The 24,082-nt window shown below is 38.3% G+C and overlaps 1 protein-coding gene across 1 annotated transcript; it reads right to left on the bottom strand.

The window, feature by feature from the left end:
- Positions 1–2,628: 2,628 nt before the first annotated feature.
- Positions 2,629–6,255, bottom strand: LOC128363268 (melanin-concentrating hormone receptor 2). Its single transcript, XM_053324217.1, has 2 exons — positions 5,852–6,255; positions 2,629–3,268 (listed from the first exon to the last, which is right to left on the bottom strand). Exons 1-2 carry the CDS (start codon positions 6,253–6,255, stop codon positions 2,629–2,631), a joined length of 1,044 nt encoding a protein of 347 aa, XP_053180192.1.
- Between the last annotated feature and the right edge of the window lie 17,827 nt (positions 6,256–24,082).

Genomic DNA, 24,082 nt, shown 5'->3' with positions numbered 1-24,082 from the left:
TTAAAAACAGTTATGCTTAATTACATGCATGCATTGTTTATGCAAATCCGTCATGCATGTGAAGGCAACTTGAATGCAGTTTGCGAATGGGGGACCCCACCACTAACAATGAACCATATTGAAAAGAGAGGTCAATACAGAATATAAACACATGGAGTTAAAATGCAGACCAAAAATAGTGCCATAAATGGGGTTTGATATCATGAGCATCTTAGTGATTATAATTTCACGGCTCTTACCACTTCAGTTTTTATTGTGTGAGTGGTTTCAAGGGAACTTGTGCATTTTAGGGCCTCAGAGCAGTTGCTTGTTTTCCCCAGTTGTTAATCCAGCCTTAATCAAACTACATAAAACTATGCCTATAATCTTTGTACACAGCACAAACAAACCATATATGACAGTGCGGTGTGCCTCAGTGTGAGTATGAATGAGTGATTTGTGAATAGGACATACAATATATCACATTTAGTGCCCCAGTGCTCCATTGTAAACTGATTTAATAACTCTTGTGACAAACAATAATGCAATTATACATTTCCTGAACATGACCTTTCACTTTTCATCATGAAAATGTACAGTCTGGCAAATTACATGATATCAATGCAAGAGCATTACCTGTCCTTCATGCTGCCTTTGTTGTCTCTGCATTGTCATTATATTTGTCTTCGGAGGCCATTTATTTAAAAAAAAACTCCTTGTCACAAAAAATGTCATTCAAACCCCAACCTATAAGCCGCTCTAGAGTGGATACAGATTGGTCTTTCAGTAAAAATAAGTGGGAATAATAACATCAACAGTCACAATCTGAAGGAGAGTTTACATTAAACTCCAGACTGTCACCACAAAACCAACCAATCAAAGCAATCAATATATTATATGATGTCCATTGCTCTGTGTATTGCTGCCTAACAAAATACCTTTAGTCAACCCCACCTGATAACATGACAGTGTTGGTGGTTTGTAGCTCACATTAAAAAAAATTTAAAAAAAAAGATTGTAAAACATCCACAGAGATCATTTGCACCACTGAAGGCTTCTCTTGACAACCTGAAAGATTCTTGTTTGTCTTTTGGTGTAACTCTAAAGCAGAAGCTTTACGCCACAGCTTTCTGCTATGACGGGCTAAAACAAACAGAAATGGGTTGTTCTACTAAGTCTAGACAGCAAGAGAACAGATGTTAAACCTGTGTTTATTATGAGAAACCCGTATTGTATTCTGCAAATACTGTATTTATAACAAACCATTCAGCTCCATTATAAGGCAGAGCATATGTCATCCATTCTGGGGCAAATACTCATGAGATACAGCAGATACACTGGTAACACTCAGCAATTTGTAGTTATGTTAGTAACTACAAATTCAACATGCCGACTGAGCTGTCATGAGACTGTTTGGATCAGCTGTGAAGTGTTTATCTAATGTTTGACTAATATCAATTACACACGTTTATTTCATATAGGAGATTTATTTCTTTAAATGTTCATATATTACTGTAGATAATTGTGTACCACATTTTAATAAAGCACCTGTACTGTAACTGATGAATTTATAGATCAGCCCTTTATAGATTAGTTATCAGATTTTAATAATGACAAATTTTATGTTGCCATGATGTGAAAACTACCTCTGACAGGTCTGGCTGTTTACTTTAAAATAAGGGCTACTACAGGTGATCATTTATTAACAATGTATTTATACTTACAACTGCAGACTTATTATTAGATTACTACAGCTCTTAATGAATGACTTATTAGTAACTGCAGACTTGATGGCTTATTAAATAGGGCTTATTAGAAATATATCATTATTAATTGCTTGCCATTGATGGAGAAAGCATTAGAAAATGATTTATTTACCATTAATAAATCCATTAGTTATATGGTGCCTTATTAGAAAGTGCTATCAGTAATTGTATTTCCACAGTTCTCATCTGTTCAGATTGAAGGTGTCATAATGTGTGGAACTAAAAAGCATGATCAAACAACTCGTACGGCTGTGAAGTGGAATTAGATGTCATCATGAGCCTGCGGGAATTGGGCTTATAATAACAGAGCGAGTGTGAGACTACAGAGTATCTAAAGATTTCTCACTGTTTCCCACTCTCTCGCTGTCACATGTTCACGTTACCCAGGGAGAAATCTCATAAGCTGCACTTCAGTCACTGACCAGCGTGACAGGTAGTGTGGGTGTAGCCCATTCAATTCTTGTGAAATCTCCCCAGTCCAAAAAGAAAAAGGAGCCACACCTCAGTCGTTCCTCAGTATCCCTTCTCATCTTTGCATCTTTTAAAAGTCAGTGCTCATATTCCCTCTAGTTTCGGCTCAGTGACTGTTACTTTCCTTTTTAGCGCATTTGCCACCCTCTGAGAAGTAGATCTGTTTCTTTTTCCTATGAATATCTGTTGAAACCTCCGACATGACCTGCACTTTACTCTTTTCGGTCGTCGTTGATATCGCTGCTCATTCTTAATACCAAGTCTTAAGTATGGTATCAATTTCCGACTTATTTATGTGAAAAAGCTGAGGAGTGTGACCTCACCACAAGCAACACCATTCATCCCAAGCTACTTCCATTTGGGTGAGCAGCAAAACATGAACATTTGTATATACAAAAAAAAATCGTTCTGGTTAAATGACAGTACTGCGGTAGTTGGGGTCATTGGCCATACTCGAACCATCTGTTTTGACCACTGTGATCTTTGAAGAGTGCTGGGAGCTGTGCAGTGTGTTCTTGCGACAAAGACGTTCGCGGTAGTTCTGGGCAAAGATGAGCAACATGAGCGGATTGATGCAGCTGTGGGAGTAGCTGAGGCAGATACTGATGTTGTAGGCATAGACAAAAGCAATAGTCGGGGTGTTGTTGCTCAGATTGACAACCTGAATGACATGGTATGGTGACCAGCAGATCAGGAATAGGGCGATCACCATCAGGACCATCTTAGTGGCCCTCCTTGCCCACACAGACTGTTTACGCTTGACCCGACGAATGGAGCTGAAGACGTGATAGAGCGTGAGTGAGTAGAAGGTGCTAATGATGATGAGGGGGATGATGAAGCCCAGGATAGACTGGTAGAGAGTGTACCAGTACATGTCCTCAGGCCCGTCCAGGTACATCATGCAGACCTCCAAATGCTGCCTGCGCACCACCTTAGCGTATATCATGACAGGTACAGTGAGGAGGAAGCTGCCAAGCCACACAAGCATGTTGATGATAATGGTCCACTGGATGGTCCGCTTCTCTGATGTGGGGTGGACAATAGCTATGTACCTAGGAGGAAGAATTCACTTTTTTTTAGAGCTGGACTGCGGTCTGACACATAGATGATAAAAGCAACTTTGCTGAAGTGCATGTAAAGAACATTCGTTTTGCTTCAAGAGGTCATTTTCATCCTTGACAAGCTCAGAGAATCAAATCAGGCAAGGGGGAACCATGAAATCAAGTACCATGTCTGAGATACACTCAACATATTACGTGTTCAGTAGAGTGATGAAGGCAATGACAAATTAGTGTAATTTGAACAAGGTGACTTAGCAGTAAAATATGAAACACATTTCCATTTGGATTTTGTATTTGATGGTGTTTCAATTTGAGGAGCTGCTCAGCCAGTTCGGTCAAAATTGAGCTCACTTGTCAAGCCATTTACAGGAAATGAATGACCGCTTTATCATTACTTACACCAAGTGACACTGAAGTGGAGGAAATTACATATTTCCAGTTTGAGTCGACATGTTACTCTGTGTGTGCTCAACCTGTCTAGTTAGATTAAACAGGTATGTAAACTATTAAGAAGGTGACATTCTTTCAGTTTCTTGCTAGACTTCCTGATAACGACCATAAATCAATATTTATTATGTAGCAACAGAAGCCTTTACATATACTATTAGTCTGATTGTGCACTCAATAAACACACATCAACATCCAGTCCAGAGCTTACTGAAGTGTTACCATATATCAGAAAAGTTAGATTTTGATGTGATTAAAAACGTCAGACTGTCTAAACTCACATAGCAGCGAGCCTCACAGAGCACTAAATGTTTTATGCTCTGTAGCTGTATTTGTGGCTACATCCTTTTAGTTTGAGGAAGCAATAAAAGACACAAACTGTACAAAGCCCTGTATGTCAAGATTATTGATCTCTCTGTAGTGTGCTAGTGAAGAAAAACAGCACCAGAGTAAATTGGTTTAAGTCCAAAAAGGTTTCTTTAGACAGAATTCACACTAAACTTATTTGTTCCTATTGTTTAAATGTTTCTTGTGAACGTCTTTACTTTAGAATATATCTATATAAGAACTTAGCACATGTCATAATTTGTAAAGTTTCTCTTCAACAAATGTGCAACAGTTTGATTTGACTCTGCTGTGATGTGAGTTGGAAACAGGATTGGGTTGGCATCCATAAAAGTGCCATGAAATGAAATAATAATGTATGTGTTAATGTGTAGATTTGAGTTTGAGTTATCAACAGTTGTGTAGATACGACTGTTTTTTAATAGTTGCAACTTTGTTACACTGATATTCAAAGTGAACTTACTCACTTTGACTAGACTCTGAAGTGCTCCTGAACTCAGATAAACACCTTCAAAGCAATGTGGTTTGGATTATAGAGGGCAGAGGGCTGAGGTGTATCATTGGAGCTGTCAACTGGGAAACTCTCATCACAACAGCTCTATTGAATGAGGCTGACAAATAACACATTTAATCTTCCATGTGAAAGGTATTAAACACTAGAATTACTTTTGGGTTTTTGTATTTTTTTGGACACTCAAGATAACTTTTGTCTTGTTTCTTTTAGTTTATTATTAGTTTTATACCCATATAACCATATAATACTACTAATACTAATAATAATGTTTTTTAAATGGGGTTAGTTTATCAAAAGACTGTTTGATTAAATAAAAGTAATTAGAGACATTACGGCTGATTTGTGGTGATGTCAAGGCTAGATGCTACAAAAAAGTATTGATTGATATTAATAATAAAAAACAAACACTTATGCATTTGACTATATGTAGTGTAGCACTACACTACATGCAAAGGAGTGAGTAAATGACATGTTTTAGTACAGGTAATGCAAATCAGAACACAATGAACTGGTCGTACACACAAATGCATTATGTACATTATTCTGAGGATGTGTGACATTATAACCCTGAGAACGACTGAGTCTGGTAATGACCTTTAAATGGAGACGTTTATCAGTTGGACACTTGGCATAAAGAGAGATTTAAATGGCCTGCATGTGTTCAGATCATAAACATGACATAGGCTACATCATTTATGCAGGGAACATTGTGTCTTCATGGGCTGTCACACACATCAATAACATGCTCCATTAGTATATTTTTAGATGTTTTTTTAGGGATTGTCTCTTTCTTCAATTATGTCATCTTTTAGGACACTGGGTAACAGGGAAAATTCAAATATTTTTACAATGTTGTTGTTGTTGTTGTTGTTGAAATTCAGATGAATATTGTCATTTTTAATAAACTGCTGTGCTGTGTGCTGTGCAAATTAGGATGCAGACCCCCATTTGATTAGATTTTGTCCCAGGGTCCCATCTGATAAGATTTTAGATTTTTGGATGTTTTATTAGTACATGAAGCACATGACTAAAGAAATCAGACATGTTGTCATTGTGTTATTTATGGATGAAATTATGGTGAAAATATATGATTCCCTTTTTTGATGGGGACTCTCTGGAACCCCCTCAAAGACCCCTGGGGTGTCCCTGGGGCCCACTTTGAGAACCACTGTAATACAGAATAGCTCTTACATTTTTCAACAGCCTCTAAAGAATAAAAATAAAACATTGACAAAAACTGGTATGAAATGTGCGGATTTAAAACTTACCGATCAATACACAACACAGTAACAATCCCCACGGTGGTAAACTGGTTGCTGACATCCACCACCACAACCGCTTTACACATAAAGTTTCCGAAGACCCACTGCCTGTCTCTCACCAGCTGGTGAATGTTGAAGGGCATCACAAGCAAAAAGAGCATATCTGCTATTGCCAAGTTCAGCACGTAGATGTCTGAAACCATCTTCTTCTTGCATGCTGCCACCGCATAGATGACCAGTCCGTTGGCTATAACTCCGACTGAACACAAAATGCCATAAATGGTTGGAAAAATGTGCATGAAAGTGGTGATATCGATGTGGCTGAAAGGTGAGGGAGTTCCGTTTATACATGATGCGTTAGTCAAATTGACTGTTTGGTTGTTTTGGCAAAATAAGTCCGTTTCATTCATCTTCAAATCCCCTTAGTAAGTACGTCGATGCAGTTGGGGTAGAAGCGCGCACCGGGCGCTCTCCAGCTGACGGCTCGTCTCCAAACTTGGGCAGCTAACTCGAGACCACTCTCCCAGAGCGCGTATCCTTTCCTTGAGTTTGTCCCGGCGTGGATTTTGTTCAAAAACCAAAATGATATTATTTAAAATAGTCAGAAGATCAAAACAAGAAGGAGCACAAGATTATCTCTGGTACATGTTTATCTCTGGAAGCAAACTATGATGTGACTATTTACCATGCGCGTTGTCTGTGCGCTTTACCAAACACATCTGCGCCTCAGCGGACACTAGTTCCCTCCCTTCAAATATAATTTGCTGTTTCATGTAACAGGACAAGCAAATGAAAAGAGGGCAAGTTATACTGAGCCTAAAGAACGGAAATATTGGTTCTCTTTACAACTTGACAACTTTAAATCAAGGAGAAGAGTTAACAAAGTGTGTCATTGAGGTACGTTAATGTATATCCCCTGAAGTTCCACTTTATTAATACTGTATGTTACTTTGATGTTGTATTCTTTCATGTTCAAAGTGTAATCTAACAGGAAGAATCAATCAGACCAAAGATTACTACCTCTTCAGGCTTGAGGCACTGGAAAGATGACATAGAAGCACATTATGAGACTCTTAAATACCCGTAACATTGAGCCACATGGTACAATTACTTTAATACAAAAAGGGATTTGTATTCTCTTATTGCACATTTCTGATAAACACATTTTACTCCAGTGCTTTTTAAACACTCTCCTTGTTTCAAAGTTGTGATGAGTGCCAGCTTTAAAAACTTGAACTGATCCAGACTATCATCAGGAATTACGTTTTTTTAATGGTGAGTATACCTCAAAGCCTGCCGGTTAACCCTCACACCAAAAGATGTGATTTTCATTGCAGCTTTGTTCTGTACATCACTGGGAATCAGCTTTGAAAGATAGTCGCTGATCCAGCAGACATGGCTCCGCTGGGATCTGACCACAAGTCAGCAGGAATATATGTGAGCTTTCCTCCAGCTGGCCTCAGGTACCATTTGTTCATTTCCTGTGATGCTTCTCTTCTGTTCCCACTTCTCTTCAAAGTGCATCATAATATAATTATTTTAAGAGGCCTTCAAATAAAGTACACTTTTTGAGTTTGGGCCATGTTCGCTTGTCCCTGGCTCCTGTAGGCCTGCTTCAACAAGCTCTTTAAACACAGCTCTGTCAGCTACTGGCAGAAAAAGAAAAATCCACCCTGAATGAAAGTAACATTATTAATTTATATTTTATCATCTTGATCTTTTTCTTTAGGTATGCAAGTATAAATCCCTCGCTCCCAGAGATAGAAACAAGAGTGTAATTGGTGTCATCAAGTGTGTCTGTGATGATTTTATCTACTAGTCAAAGGCCTGTTGAGCGACAAAATGTTTGCATGACTGAACCAGCAAGTCTAGCTGGTTTTAATTTTAGATACAGTGTGATCAAGGACAAGATAGGAATGAAGTGACCATCTTTCAAATAGAGGACCTATTAAACTTACTAACTTATTTTTATAGGTGGCAAAGTTGGTGTCCACTAATCTGGTCATGACTGAAATATCTCAACAATCAATAGATGGATCACACACATTTATGTCCCTCAGGATAAACTGTAATAACACTGGTGATCCCCTCATATAGCACAATCATCAGGTCAAATGTTCCATTTTATTTATGATTAAATACTTCAAAACTCCCATCAGCCTCAGCTGTACATTGTGTCAAATATAAGCATGCTTAGACACCAAACTAAGATGGAGAACATAGGAAAGATTATACCTTCTACCCTAAACATCAGCATCAGTTAACATTGTTATTGTGAGCGTGCTAGCATGCTGATGTTAGCATTTAGTTCAAAGTACCACTCTGCAACATAAAGATTTCAGCTGTTGCTTGAAGCTAGTACCTTCACTGAAGGTTTTAGAGATGCTGCTGTTAAAAAAAACATAAACTGGTATCAATGGACAAATTGAGGAGGGATTTGAATATTTGTCCACATCTTTTCTGTTTGAAAGTCAGAACCACTGAGCGCTCAGCAAGTGGTGTGTTTACCCAGTCATGTCTAGGAGGGGTTCATGCTGATTCCTCAGTGAAAAAGAGCAATGATACCTGAAGCAATAATAATCCAAACTCTACCATGAAGAGACTCATACGGTTGCCAAAGTCATGAAATGTTAAATTCTACTGACAGCAGCTTAAACTTTCTCTGTTGCTCATTACGTTGAAACTTTCTGGTTCACACATATTAAAAGCCTTCCTCCTGACAGTCAGTTGTCTGTAAAATGTGGCATAATTGTAAAAAGCTGTTTAAAGTCAAGATTTAGCTCATAATGAGTTACATTTTACATTTACATTTAGTTATTTGGCAGACACTTTTATCAAAAATTACTTACAATTGAGACAAGACAATCAACTGTCAAGTTCTGAAACAATTTCTACACTGCTGAAATGTCTTTCTATCTGCATTTAGTAATGAGTTTCAAATGTTCTCATCTGTCCCCATTTTGCCCCCATGTACTGTATATGTCTCATGTTTTTTTCTATTATATAATTTGCTCTTCCTCAGAGAAATACAGTGCTCCAGATCTGTCTGTGCTTTATGTGATTACTTATTTCTTAGAAGACGCTCATACATTTGTAAATAAAGGCTTGCAGTGGCGACACAAAGCAAGCTGATGAGCTTGTTAAATTAACAGCCATAAATGACATTATTTGGTTTGTGAAGCATGCTGCTGCTGCTATTTTTAAGACAGTACTGTTGCTATAACTGCAGTTGAACTGGGCTGGTGGCTGCTGCAGCAGAACTGAAACCTGAGCAGTAAATCTTTTCGTTCTCTCAACAACTGCCACTGCAAGTAGTGGTGCAAGACGGGGTTAGTAGGGTCGTACCTCCCATCTGCTCAGTGGCTGACAGTGGAGGACGGTGCTCGCCCTGGTCAGCTCCAGGGAGTGACGATGTGCACCTGTGTGAATGTGAAGCAGGACACTGCTGAAAAAGAGCATGAGCACTCAATAAAACTCTTATCTGGATCAAGTGAGGAATAAGCATGGATGAATCACAGCTCAGCTAATCAAAAAAAGACTCAATCAGGGTATAAATCAAATCCAAAGTAATCAAGAATATTTCATCCTGGCTTCATAAGTAGCTTTCTTAAGGATGTCTTAACAATTGATTGGTTACTTTCAGACATTGGAGTCCTGGGCTATCTCATTGTAGCCACCTACAATACGCTAGTCTCCCTTAATGAGATGATGTGCACACAGCACTGGCCTGAGGCTGCTCACAAAAGCTGGAACAGATGACATAAAGCCACAGTATGGTCAAGTGAGAGGAGTAAAAACTGATGCAACAACAGAAGCAGAAAAAAATACAGTCACAAACATAAAACCCTGTGTGATGAGCACATGGAGAGGTGTTTCTTTGTGATTACAAACAATGTTCAAGCAGTGAATTGGTGACCACTGCTGTTTTTATAAGCGCATGTAAGAAATAGTCCATTGGAAAATAATTTCATCACAATGACTGCAAGAGTCGATCCAGTCAATCACAATTCATCTGGCTCCTTATGTAATCCATGTGCCATCCATGTGACAGAGAGCATTACTGTGAAGCTAAACCTGCTTCTATGGAGAAATCAGTCCATTTAATTCAAATAGAAGATTATTTCAAACTATGTCTGAGACCATTCTGAGGCAGTTTGGTTTAGAAAGGCCAGTTTAGTCTAGAACTTGGCTTCTAGACCAGCTTTCAGATGGCCGCTAATGCACTTAATAGTTTGAAAGACAGTTTTCTAGTTTCAGGAGACTTACAATGTAAATAAAAAAGTGTGATTTTAAGATAATGGAACTACATCCATTTGGTATAGTAATAGATTTACTCACTAATAATTGAAATAAATAATTTTCACATTAAAAATAATGATGGGGTTTTGTAATATGCCTTTTGAATGATACAGCTATTATGTAATAATAGCACTCTTGGTTTGAAACTGCCCCTTAACTATATCAATTCCTTTGAGTTTAAAAGGTGAATATTCCAAAATACATATGCATGAATTCAAATTACCACAATGTCAGTTACATATTATAAGCCCGCACAAAGGGACCCGTCAGAATTCCTGGAGCTTTGGGCCCTGGGAAGCTGCCTGCTTTAGCAATCTAGAGTTGATGCAATGAAGCATAAATGTCTAAAAATGTCAAAAACGTGATTGCTTGGCATATGCCGACTCTCCACTACAGGTCAAATATGTTCCACTTAGTCTAGTTTTACAGCGGCAGCTGAACAGAAGTAGACAAGCCTCTTCTTGCATTGCTCCCATCAGTCTTGATGAGCACCCATTACGGTTAAGAGTATAATTGCCTGTGACATTAAGCTATTTGACAGGAGCATTGAGGAGTGTGCACTCATTTCTAGTGGGAAAATCATTTCCTCCTTTGTGTAAGGGTTAACGTGCATTTACTGTGTTCCTGTAAGGAGGGTAGTTTGGAGCTTCTTCATGCATCTAAGGGTGTGTACTGTTTCATCTGCAGGAAGTATCATACAGTTGAAAGTTTCTTGATGTTAATAACACTAGTGTGTATTTTTTATTGACTTCTGTTTTTTGTGTCACTTCAAGGCTGATGTGATAACCAAATGCGATTAGTCAACAATATGTTCATGATTGAAATGACTGAACCTGTTAGAATCACATTCAGTGTAATGTATGTCAAATGCACCACTAATACATACTTTCCTCATGCACAACATACAGAAAGAAAATGCATGAATGTGCATTGATATACACTTATCACTCAAATCATTAAAACCACCTGCTTAATATTGTGTGGGCCTCCTCGTGCTGCCAAACCAGCTCCGACCCATCAATGCATGGACTCCAAAAGACCTCTGAAGGTGTCCTCTGATATCTGACATTGTTGCTTTAGCAGCAGAAGTCCTGTAGTAAGTTGCAAGGTGGGGTCTCCATGGATCTGACTTGCTTTTCAAGCACATCCCAGAGATGCTCGATCGGATTGAGATCTGGGGAGTTTGGCCAAAGCAACACCTTGAACTCATGTTCCTCAAACCATTCCTGTACTTTGTCTGCAACAATGTTTAGATAGATAGTAGGTGTCAAAGTAACATCCACATAAATGCCAGGACCTAAGGTTTCCCAGCAGAGCATTGCTCAGAGCATCACACTGCCTCTGCCTGCTTGCCTTCTCCCCATAGTGCATCCCAGTGTCATCTCTACCCCATGTAAACAATGCACAGGCACTCAGCTGTCCACATGATGTGAAAGAAAACATGACTCATCAGACAAGGCCATCATCTTCAGTTGTTCCATGGTGCAGTTCTGATGCTCACATGCCAATTATAGGTACTTTGGGCAGTGGACATAGGTCAACATGGGCACTTAGACTAGTCTGCGGCTACGCAGCCCCATACACAGCAAGCTCCGATGCAGTGTGTGTTCTGACACCTGTCTATTATAGCCAGCATTAACTATTTAGAAATTTGAGCTCCAATAGCTATTCCGTGGAATCAGAGCAGATGGGCTCGCTTTCGCTCCCCGCACAAATCAGTGAGCCTTGGGTGTCCATGATCCTGTCGCAGGTTCACTGGTTGTCCTTTGTTGGACCACTTCTGGTAGGTACTGACCATTGCATACTGGGAACACCCCACCTGATGTTTTGAATATTCTCTGACCTAGTATTCTAGCCATAACAATTTGGCCCTTGTCAAAGTGACCCAGACCCTAATGCTTGTCCATTTTCCCTGCTCAAGAAATGAAGCTTACTGAAAGTTCAGTCAGGAAGACTACTGTACATACAGGCATCAGGAGTAACCTTCCTTCCTTCTTTCACGCATACTCATCTTTTTTCTAGTTTGTCATGTCCAAGAGCGTGATCTTAATTGAGTTGTCAGTCACTTGTCACTCTTGGCAGCCAATAGCAAAAAGCCTTAGCCTTTCATCTTGTCGCAATCTGTTTAAATATGCCTCTCTCTCTCTGCTTCAGTTCTGTCATACAACTGTTCCTGCGCCCCACCTCCTCCCCATCTCTGCCACACGATCTGCAGTCCATTTTCCATTCTGCCGTCTTCTCATTAGACTCATCACTAATCACCACCAGTTTTAATATTTTGACTGATATTCATATACCAACTATTCCAATTCAGCATAAGTACAGTGCATAAATGCAGACACATGTATTGTTTCATTGTCCCACACCACATTTAATTTTGCATAATTTAAGAACCACAACATCCAATCATGTTTCTCTAATATATACACACTGAGACTGATCACTGACCTACCAGAGCAAATCATTCTCTATCACATCAAGAAACACTGACCTGGGAACAGTCTGTGCTTTGTATCCACAAATATACTCCATAGACATGAGATTGAAAACAGTGAGTGATAAGCACTGCCTGCAAATGAGGGCATAACAGAGGGCTTAACCAACTTTTCTAAGAACATCTTTAATTGAATAGATGCTGGTATGCCTGAGGTCTATAATTAAATTATGAAAATGTGAACTGAAATGCCACTGTTGCCACAGTGTCTATATGCATGACAAAACATGCCCTGGAAATTAGTCTGTAATGATTATTTGTGTGATTTCCTGCACGTCAGACCAGACAAACTATAATTTATTCTGCATAATAATCTGTAGGATGCAAATATACATTTGCCTGTGCTGCACGTTCAAACTGAACCAGTCTAAAAGTGTCTGTTGTTGTCACAACTGAGCACAAATACAGAGAGAAAACATAAACCAACACAAAAAGAAACAGTAGCTTGTCCTGTCTGGTTCATAGTTAATAGTATCACATGCTTCAGATGTCATATGATTCTTTGTCAAGATAAGATAAACATCTCAATAAATGCTTCAAGCCTTTGCTAATGTTAATTGCATGATCTGCCAGTGTTTAGTTTATATTTAAGGTTAAGAAAGACAATAGAAAAGATTGTGCTCAGAGGGTTAAGACATGTGATGAACACAATGGGAAAGGTCAAGACAAATTGAGCTGAGTTCGATGTCGTGATACGTTCCTACAGTGTTTTTATGTCTTTTAGGAAATTCCCATTGGTGTGCAACCTCATTTAAATATTCCCTCTGGCAATGAATGTCAGTATGGAATTGTACATTTTGGTCTGTTTCATTAACCAGTGAGTCTTTGGATTTTCACATGTTTCTGCACTTTATATAACACTACCTTCTATGAGGACGCTTTGTGAGCCAGAGATTCCTCTCGTAATGAAATATTTGTGAAAATTTCCCACCCAAAACAAGCGAATAATATTAAAATGTAATCCTGAAAATATAACAACACAGAGGCTATGAGGATGTCATAGAGACAGAAGTAACAGCATGTGTCTTCCCACGCGAGTTGTCGCTATAATGTACAACTTATTCTGATTAGATGGTCAATCAGATTATGACTCACTCCCAGTGGGACAGCTCTGCCAATATCAGCAGGCAATAGGTCAACACATGTCAGAAGAACTCTATGTCCAATCATGCATAGTTTTAGAAAGCACAATCCTGCAACTCACGCTCAGCTCAAGTTAGATTACTTGACTTGTGATTGTTTGACTAAGGATCGAAATGAGCTTTCACAGGCGCCTCTGACCAGTCTGACCACAGCGTTAGTCCTGCCAGGCTTGTTATGTTCTCCGCTGGCTGCTGGATGACACAGATCTTGTGGAGAATCTTTGAACAATCATATGATCTCCTTCTGCAGCTCCTCTGGGGGGATCGAGCAAGACGAATTCACATAATGTGGTGAACGCATTCCTTTATAAAGTAACCACACACTACTACACTACCCTGATGTTACAAATATCTCACTTTTCTCGAGACTCATTTTCTAAGAATTTAATTATCTAAACAACAGTATATTCTACCACAGCATCTTGACAAAGATTCAGATTAGAACATAATGTAAGTTCTCCACAGGGCAAGACCAATATTGTTATCAAACTACTGTCAACAAATTGTATGGCCTCTCTTTTTCATTACATGCAGAGAAATGGAGAATGACAACAAGTAAATATGAACAACCATACAATTGAAGCTCTCTGGTATCCTCCTTAGACTTGGTTTATCCTGCTTAGACTTACGAAGGCCCACAGGGAAAACATATTTTTTGAAGTTGAAACCTTGTTCTTATGGTTGAGAATCTAGATATTAAGTGTGTCTCTGCTTTCCCTCAGAGTGCATGGATTTGACAGCAGGCTGATGCCGATCTTGTTTGATCTTTAATGCTTTTTTAAAAACATTGGTTTAGGAAGATGGAAGTTGTTTAGTCTGTGAGGCTTATCTAATCATAGATTCAATACAAAACAATAATCAATTATGTTTGCCAAATTACTATTTGTGAAACATGAGTGCCTCTTTGTATTCAAAATGCCAATTTATAGTTTATAATAGAAGAACATAAACATATTTTAGATATACTGCTGATGGCTTCTTGCAAGCACTATGGAGGGCGTCACTGTGGTATGGGATGATGATATTGCGAGAAAATACCCCACAGTTCCATGTCCTCCATGACATAAACCCAATTTAGAAGCCTGAAAAAACTGTATTGTGGCAATGGCAACATGAAAAGTAGTGTTTTCAGTGCCGCAAGGACACTTTGAGTTCAGGGAAGAGTAATGCATTTAATTCTACACAATATGGAAAGAAAACAAGAGAAAACATGGAAATGATTTGACTTTATGTCTGTATAGAGTTTTTATGCAGGAGTGTTTTTGCAGCATTTATCATCTGAGGTTTTTAAATAAATTGACATTTTTTAAACATACACGTCACAATGATTGAGCTGCACAATGATACATGCTCCATTTGAACAAATGAGTATGTCATTAGCTTGGCAGCAAACCTCCCAAACTTCAGCTGTTTTTGACTCTTATCACAGACATATCAGATGATTTATAGGTTTCCTTGGTTTGTTTTAAGATTCTCATCAGACTGGTTTTGTTTTTCTTGACCGAGGTCTCACATTCTGATAATGATACAATGTTATCCAAGCTTGTGTCTCAGCTATTTCTGTACCATCCCTGAATCTCTAAAAGATGTAAATATATAGATCAATGTGCTCAGAATAGAATTTTCCGTGTGTCTTTGTTGAATTATTAGTGATCCTTTTAATACAATTACTGTAAACAAAGTAAACTGTTGTTAGGATGACTGATAAAAACATATGGATACAATATATAATAGGAATACCTAAGACTACTGAGGCACTGTATCAGTGTTTGTAGCAGAGTTTTTGTCATATATTTGTATGTGTGTGTGTGTGTGTGTGTGTGTGTGTGTGTGTGTGTGTGTGTGTGTGTGTGTGTGTGTGTGTGTAAAAATAAAATAGAGCTTTAAAGCCACATTATTCAAATTGCAGAAGTATCTGTCAAAATCTAAAGTTTGAAAATCCATAAACCTCATTACTGCATGATGTTCACCTTCTACCTCCTCCCTGGTGTCACTCTGCCTTTGTTTCTTTTGGAGATCAAAAAGACGAACAAGAGTTGATAATTAATAGTGATTTCTCCATTGATCCCTCATCTCTTTCATTATTTCCCACGGCCATGTTGAAAGCTCTCCATGCTTGCTGGAAGAGACTCTATACCTGTTTTGTGCCATTAAGAAATCTGTAAGAATCCCCATCTATTGATTCTAATATTACTCTATTAAAAATAAACTACAATAGATTATTTAAAGTGAAGACACATAATCAATTACTCATTGCACATGCTGATTTAAGATCTGGGGTCTTAGGTCTAGGTTACAATAGATAAGGACCGGTTCATATGACATGTTGTGTGACCACGTTAGAAACAGTCGCACTGGTCTGGCCACATATTTTCAGACATGCTCTCCTGGAATGTGTTCATAGTGTTGTACTCAGTTGTGCATATGAAATGTAAGAGAAAGTGGGCCTGGAAAGAAACTCTAAAATAATATTAATTGCAGATAACAAGGAAACAAACAAATGTGCTGCTCTCAGGAGTGTGATTGATGGCTGAAAAGGACCAGCAGAATCAGATAACATGTGGCGACAGCTGTAGTGGGCAGGTGTGGAATGGCAGTACCATGTAGCCACAGGAGACTTGTTTCCCTCCCACAATAAACCTTTGTGAAAGAAGACATTTTGACATGTCACAGTAACAAAAGCAAATAATAAAATTAAGGATGGCTGAATTCAATTTAGCTGCTTCAGTTTCAGAGTCTTGGTATTGTGCATGCTGGCTCACTGTCACACTGCCTCAAAAAAATATTGCCTCAAATTCATATTCCTGTCCAAAACTGAAGCGATATCTGTGTGTGTAGAATATCTAGATGCAATGCTCCTCTTTGCATCACAAATGTCTGATGTGAGACTGCCTCTATTTGATATCAGTGCAACTTTCCACACAAACCTAAGAAGAAATATTAGACAATACCGCAAAATTCTACAATTTTTCATGTCTAATTCTTTCCAATTCCAGTTCTCTTTCTGCAATTTTGGCGCAATTTTAACAATGGCAGATCAAATATAACACAAAACACTTGGTTAAATGTTCTAGGAAAGGTTGTAATAAAGGATCATTTTAGGCAAACTCTGATCTCCTGCCGATCCACCACTATAATCTTCACACCTGTACCTTCTTTGTCACTATATATAGGACACACTACTTCCTACAGTGATTCTAAAAACAGCTGTTGGGCATCGATCATGAGGTTTGTAATCATGCCATTTGTTATTCTCAGAGAAACCTGGCTGATTTTACACTACTCATCACAGTGTCATGGATATGCTCTGATAGGATAGGTGGGGATATAAGGAATCACATATGAAGGATTTAAATCGTATCTATGCAACCAAACATTAATAAAATATTTGGTAATCAGCTACTTCAGTAAGTGGTGTGCCACATGAGTCGATTCTTGGTCCAGTCCTGTTCTCTCTATACATGCTGCCTCTTGGCAACAGCATTTGTCACTTTGATATCAATTGATATGCTAATGACACATGGCTGTACCTCTCTTTCAATCGTAATACCCGTATGAAACTAAAAATAAACCTAAATTTATTTAGTGCCATACAAGAATGGATATCTCTCACAACACAACTTTAACTTAAGAAAACCTTGTGATGAAAACACTTTCATGCACAATTACTCAATTTAATTGGCTTTTTTAAGGATGTTCTGGCTGTTCCATGGTCATTGCTGAAAACTAAGATTCTCTGCTCTTTTGCTGTTGTTGTTTCTCAACTCTGGACCATCCTTCTGCAAGCCTTAAAACCTATCCAACCTGTTTTCTATGACTTTCTGGACCCAGGAGAAGCTGCAGGATGTACCTAGGCTGGTCTAGAGTTTTGCATGTTGTTTGTAGTTGTTTACTTGAACTTATTATTAAGAATGTTATATTGGATTATATATATCAGTTATATAAGTTATATTCTATTGTGCCTATGTGTAATAATAATGGTACAAAGGACAAGAATAGGAGAGAAACAGACTTCTGATTATGCCCTTTATACACTTTGATGGGCAATTCTCTACAATGGCGCTATTTATTACTTACAAAACAAAATTTCTTCTTATGCAGCAACCCATTGCATAAACTATGAAACCATGAATAATACTGAGTAATAACCAACCAGTTTGATGTGCAGATAAGCATAAAATTGCGTGTGGTCTGATGGTGGGTGCTTAAGATTTAATCATGGTGCCAGAATGGGTCTAGTATGCACAATCATGCTTTGATAATGTGCATCACTCAAATCAGAGACTGCAGAGGGAACACATACCCTCCATCTTCATGTAGCTGCATAAAGATGAAGTCAACTGAGAGGGAAGCATGTAAGCAGTTGTGGATGACATGAATATGTAATATACATTAGAATTATTGTATAATTATTGCAATGATCTGAATAAAACAGTATTTTTGCTGTATATTGTAAAATTTAAACGAATGAAATATCTAAGGGAGGTTCATTTAGACATTATGCATCTCTGACAAATAATACAATAAAAACAAATAATACAGTGATGATTAAAAGCCAACTATGTTTTTTCAAATATTTACTTAATTATTAGTTTGAATAATTATTTTACAAATTTGAATGCACAAACAAGAGAGATCAAGGTTCATAACATAAAAATGATTTTGCTGCAATTCTTACTTCATACATGGTACCACCAAAATTGCAGTACCCCACTGCACTGCCAGTGATACTCCCCCCACTGCAACACATGACAGAATATGAAAATACCACACAGAAAAAGGGAAAAACAAAATAACAAATATAAAAATGTTTATCCTATTGAGCACATTATGACCATTTATTAGCATCTATGACTCGTAACAGCACAGTAAATGCCACAGTCAACATTGTTATCCATAATTTAATTTAAGTATACACAGAATCACTCTGATGTGTTGTTGTGTGTGGGACAACATAAGACAGTGTGTGTCATAGCTACCTCTGTTGGTGGAGTACTTCCAGTAAAAGAGAATCTATTTAAAGAATACAGCCAGTGATAATCAGTGGCACTCCGAGCCAGACTTGTATTAAAGATGCTGTAACAGGCGGTATTTAACTCTTGCTTGACTCTTTTTTTTTTTTTTTTTTTTTTTACAATAATTTGTCACAATAACCTTTATTTCTTCTTCTTCTCTAATCACATTTTCTATAGGAGCCTCTTTCATTTCATTATGTCTGTTCCTCCTGTCTCTTTACAAAATGTGCTGGCTCCTGAAAACCCATTGATGCACAGGGCAGTGACTCATTTCCATCCACCAACACAATGTTCACAGAAACATATTTTCATTAATATGTTTACCAGTTTTGTCTTGGTTCAAAGAGAATACAGAAGGTGGGAAATTTATCAGTTATACTGCAGAGTGTTTAGTTAGATTTAGTCTGATTTACTACAATCAAAGTACCAAATCACAATCTGTTTTCCTTCTACACCGCGCCCGTTGCTGTTTCACCCTGTGGCATGCCAAAACACTGCACTGACAAATTTGTAGTGCTATTCTTTTTATGTCATTCTGAGTTTTTAATGGCATAATAACTCTATTCTTCAGGCTTCAGGGAGGGCACTTGTTTTTTTCCCCGACAGTCATCAAAGTGTTTTTATTCGAAAGTATAAAATGCCTCTGTGCTGTCTATCCTTAGCAGGTCATTTGATGGTTGTGTAATGAGGAAGTGCACATCAATCAGAAATAAACAAAAGTCAAACAGCTTATTTTTGCCTCGATGATGTAAAGAAAAATCTGTATGTTATATTGATCTTGCTGGCCCCAACCATCTCCACCACAGGAGCTCTCACCTCTCTGTATAGCATCTGAGGATTCGTACAGTGTCTGTGGGGTTTCAGCATTATCGGTATGCAGCACACATACCCACAGGTCTGCAAATAACTCTGTGGCATGCCCCCCACCCCTTTTATTGATCTATACTTTATTGCTATATTTATGCATATACACAGACTCCAACATAGTCATTCCAATCAACCAGGAGTTGTGCAATTTTTTCCCCTGCCAGCCATAAAATCTAATGAATAATTTGAATAGGTGCTGATGCAGATGGAGCTTGTGGTCAAGTGGGTTTATCTAATTAGTTTTTAAATATGCTGTTCTAAAGTTACATGGTACCACACTTCTCTATCTCACAGGATAAAACATTTGTTCATCTCAATTTACCCGTCAGCTCCTGACATCAAAAATGAATATTTCAAACCAAATGTGATTTAATGCCTTTCTTTAAATAAGTAGAAACTGCATCAGTACAAACGGTCACAAGCAAATCAACCTGAGGCCAACTTTAAACATAATCCTCTGTGGATTTCAGTGATTTCACCATGGAGATACGGTCAAACACTAAGCCTGAAGAGCAAGGGGAATCAATAATAGATTTTTTTTACAACGCAGAGAGAGGAGACTGGTTTATATTGTACCTGACAAGTAATGATAATACCCTCTTTGTTCTTTTACACATTCATCCACTTCCAAATGTGACTGAGGCCAGATTTTAGTCATTTTGATGCTTAACAGATATAGGAGCAGATAGGCATAAAGGAATATCAAGTCCACTAGACATGACAGGATTACAACACAGTCCTGGAGATCAAATCTATCAGATGTGGTTGTATTTTATCATTCTGAAAGAAGGATTCCTGTTCACAGCTGCTATTCAAGTATTCTTGTGTTGCTTTCTGTACTGAAATAAGGATGAAACAAAGTGCAACATTGTCCATCTCCAAGGTTTATATTTGTATTTATCACACATACATACTCACAAACACAAAATCACATTACAAATGTGAGCTACTCCACTAAATAAACCATTACAAATTTTTATTTTTAAAAAAAGGAAAAAGTTAATAGCATTGTTTGATGCAGCCAAAAGCTCCAGAAGAAGAAAGTAAGCTCTTTTCGAGTTAATTAAAATTGTTGAGGTCAAGCTCAACTTTTTGGTCAACTGAATGAAAAATGAAAACTGCTAGAGGTACACAGAATCATGGAAAGTCTGAACATCTCCATTTCCATAGCAACTGAGCAAACTCAACCTGCTCACAACAACTTCTCTGATTAGAAAGCTCCAGAACAAGCAAGTAAGTGAACCTTTAGTTGAGAATGTATTCAATAAGCAAGATTGTCTGCTCTTCTAAAAATATAAAAAAGAAAAGGGTTTTCTTCCTGCTCCTGGTACTGCATTAAACCCTGTCTGTCCCTGACTCAGCCACTTAATATGCAGGTATTTCCACCTACTGGTCAAGTGATAATACTGCACATCCCCTCCCTTCTATTTTTCACCTTGTGATACAAATTTAAATTACTGCTGGAAAAAATGAGATTTGGCCAGATGCTAGACATGCATGTAAAATTTTATATCTACATATCTCTCTCTCTCACACACACACACACACACACACACACACACACACACACACACACACATATATATACACATAAATATACATAAATATATATATATATACCACTCCTGTTCTCATTTGTCCAGACTTCTGACCATTTAAAGAGTTCATCATTCCTCCTGTTCATATTGACCATTAAGATCATATATGTATGTATATACATACATATTTATATATATTGCAGTCAGTAGAGCATATCACTGGCACCCTCCAGAGTTTATAGCTATTATAAAAACAGGCTGGTTCAGGCCTGTGCTGATTTGTCTCTCTGTTCTTAGCTGTTCCTGCATGTAATTTGTCCAGTGCATCCTTTTTGATCCATGCTGTAAATTTTCTGTCAAACAGGATGACACAGCATGCATGCCATTCCTGTGATACATTTTACATTATGTCTGTCATCTAAACCCGCTCTGATGTTCAGCTCTCACGATTAAAATAGGTGGTGCCTCCCCCTCTTGTGGTTTGATGCAATATTACATTGGTCATTGCTCTTAATTGCACCTGGTCATTAGAGCTTTTGATAACAATATTGAGACTGAACCTGAGTGGCAGGTTGCGCTTCAGAATTTGCATTTCATGAGAAAAATGTTTGTGCCTGGACAGCACTGACGCTTCGTGTGAGTAAAAATATTGTAGACACTCATTTCCTTGAGTATAATGTGGAGTTATGTGACTGTCTCTGCTCATGAAGACAGTGTTTGAGAGGAAGGAGAAAGAAATCAATGTCAGGATTGAAGTGGTTGCCTTATTTCCTTTGGAGTGCAGTGTATTGCTGATTGAGCGTTCAGACCCATTCAGAACCAAGATTGCCTCTCCTCTTTATAGGCAGCTCCAGCTTGGATTGACTCTCAGTCTCATGATGCTGGTAAAAATAGCTGTATTCTCAACAGGCTAGATTTAATTCCGCAGGCCCGCGTTTCCACAGTGATAGCTGATGGGGAGAAGTGTATTCCTAAGAGTTGAGTGGCTTGAACATAGTTTCATAGAAAAGCACAGGTTTTCTGTCTTTTTATACAAAACTGTAGTTTGAAGTAGTGATCACTGTACCAGAAAACAACACAATAGGTATTGTGAGTTTGCCTTGTTTGCATTTTTGTGCGTGTGAACAATTGTCTCTGCCCCGCTGTGCATGTGTTTTCCTTTTGACAGTGAAGACAAGTGTTCAGAGTTGCAAATGTTTCTCCATGCGTTCAAAATTTTCTTCTTTAATCTCCTCTGAGGAAGCTTCTGGGCTTGACTGCAAAGCATGGGTGGCTGTGTGAGTTATGGCATGCCAGCTTTTAAGGAAGGTCTAGAAGAATGGGTGAAAGAAAGGCTATCACCCCAACAACATGCTAATAGTGAAAACGTATCACATCACTGTGCAGAGCAAGAGAAGACCAAATATGCTTTAATACAAGACAGAAGTTATGCTGCACTTGTCCCTGGTAGTGACAAGAAGTCACAGAAAAGAGTGTTTTCACTGGCAATTAAATGGTGATTCATTTTCACCTTCCTTTAGGCACTGAATTCATGCCTCTCTTTCTTTCTTCCTTCCTCTCTCCTTGCTCTTTTGTTGTGTGTTTACATGAATGAGCTTGCTACACTCCTGTGTTTATGTGTGTGTGTGCATGTGTATATGGTGAGTGTGCAGGGGCATCATTGGGTTAAACCTATGTGGAATGAAATTTATCAAAGTCAGTGGGGTATTGTGATGAAAGCTTTGTGAGGGAATTTCAACCATGACTATAGCCAGGGTCCATGCAAAGTCGTTAGTTTTCTCTCGCTTTTTAATGAAAATTCTCCCCAGCTATTTTGGTTCACAGGGTCTCAATATCGCTATAACCTTTGCTGTTTATACTGTCAGCTGAATTGGCAAGCACCTTCCACTGGGCTGGTTGTGAGAATTAGAATCATCCAAAAGTTGTTTAGCATGCTGAGAATCTGTCCAGGCGTCTATCTATCTGCTATGTCCCTGGAGACAGATTCCTCATTCAATTTGTATTTGTTCCACCCAGTTTCCATTTGGAAACTGATTGATTCAGTGCTTCCCCATCTCAACAAATGTTTTACCTTGCTGTTATCAAGAGGCAGATAATAGAAACGAAAATAAATCCCAATCTCAACTTTGTTAGGCCAGAACATTACAATCAAATGCTTGAGTTGTTTGTTAGGGAGCAAAAGAGGTAGACAAAAAAAAGCAGCTTTTGCGATCTCTTACCTGTGTTATGACTTTGTATCCAAATGGTTTCACACACCTAAGGCCAGTCATTTATTGATAATAACCCAGCACATTACTGTAAATGGCATGGCTGAGGCCAGCTATGATGTCCTCTGCCACTTGCAGAATGAACACAGCCCATTGCCTGTGCATTTACAACCTCCAGGTAGAGCACATGATATACAATTGACATTAACCCGCTACCATTGCAAATGGACCACAGTAAACACATTCATGATTGCATCACAATAGCCTGGTGTCGGAACATGATGAATGATTTGTCATCAACATTTTTTTCTTGATGACAGATTTGCTCCAACAATTTTTATGCTGCAGGTTTTGGAGGTAGACAGAAGCTAGAGTAGCTGCAATATGAGCAGTCATGTCTCAGTTAACAGAATTTAGATTCATTTTTCAGGCAATGCTCAATCTGCCGCTGACACTCTCCTGCTTACAGGCGATATCTTGTATATGCTGATGTGGAATTTCATTTTCAGATGTGAAAATTCTCAACAGTCTATAATTATTTTCCCATTGGATAATGAAATTCATGCCATCACTGTAAATATAATGCAATTCGGTCTATTATAGTTGCAGTGCACAGGTGAGCATGCAGAGACAGAAAAACTGTTTTGAGTTATGTGTTCTCAGAGATCCGACTCT

This window comes from Scomber japonicus, chromosome 8, assembly GCF_027409825.1.
Source record: "Scomber japonicus isolate fScoJap1 chromosome 8, fScoJap1.pri, whole genome shotgun sequence".
NCBI classification, from domain to species: Eukaryota; Metazoa; Chordata; class Actinopteri; order Scombriformes; family Scombridae; genus Scomber; species Scomber japonicus.
This window is presented reverse-complemented; position numbering and strand designations above follow the sequence as displayed.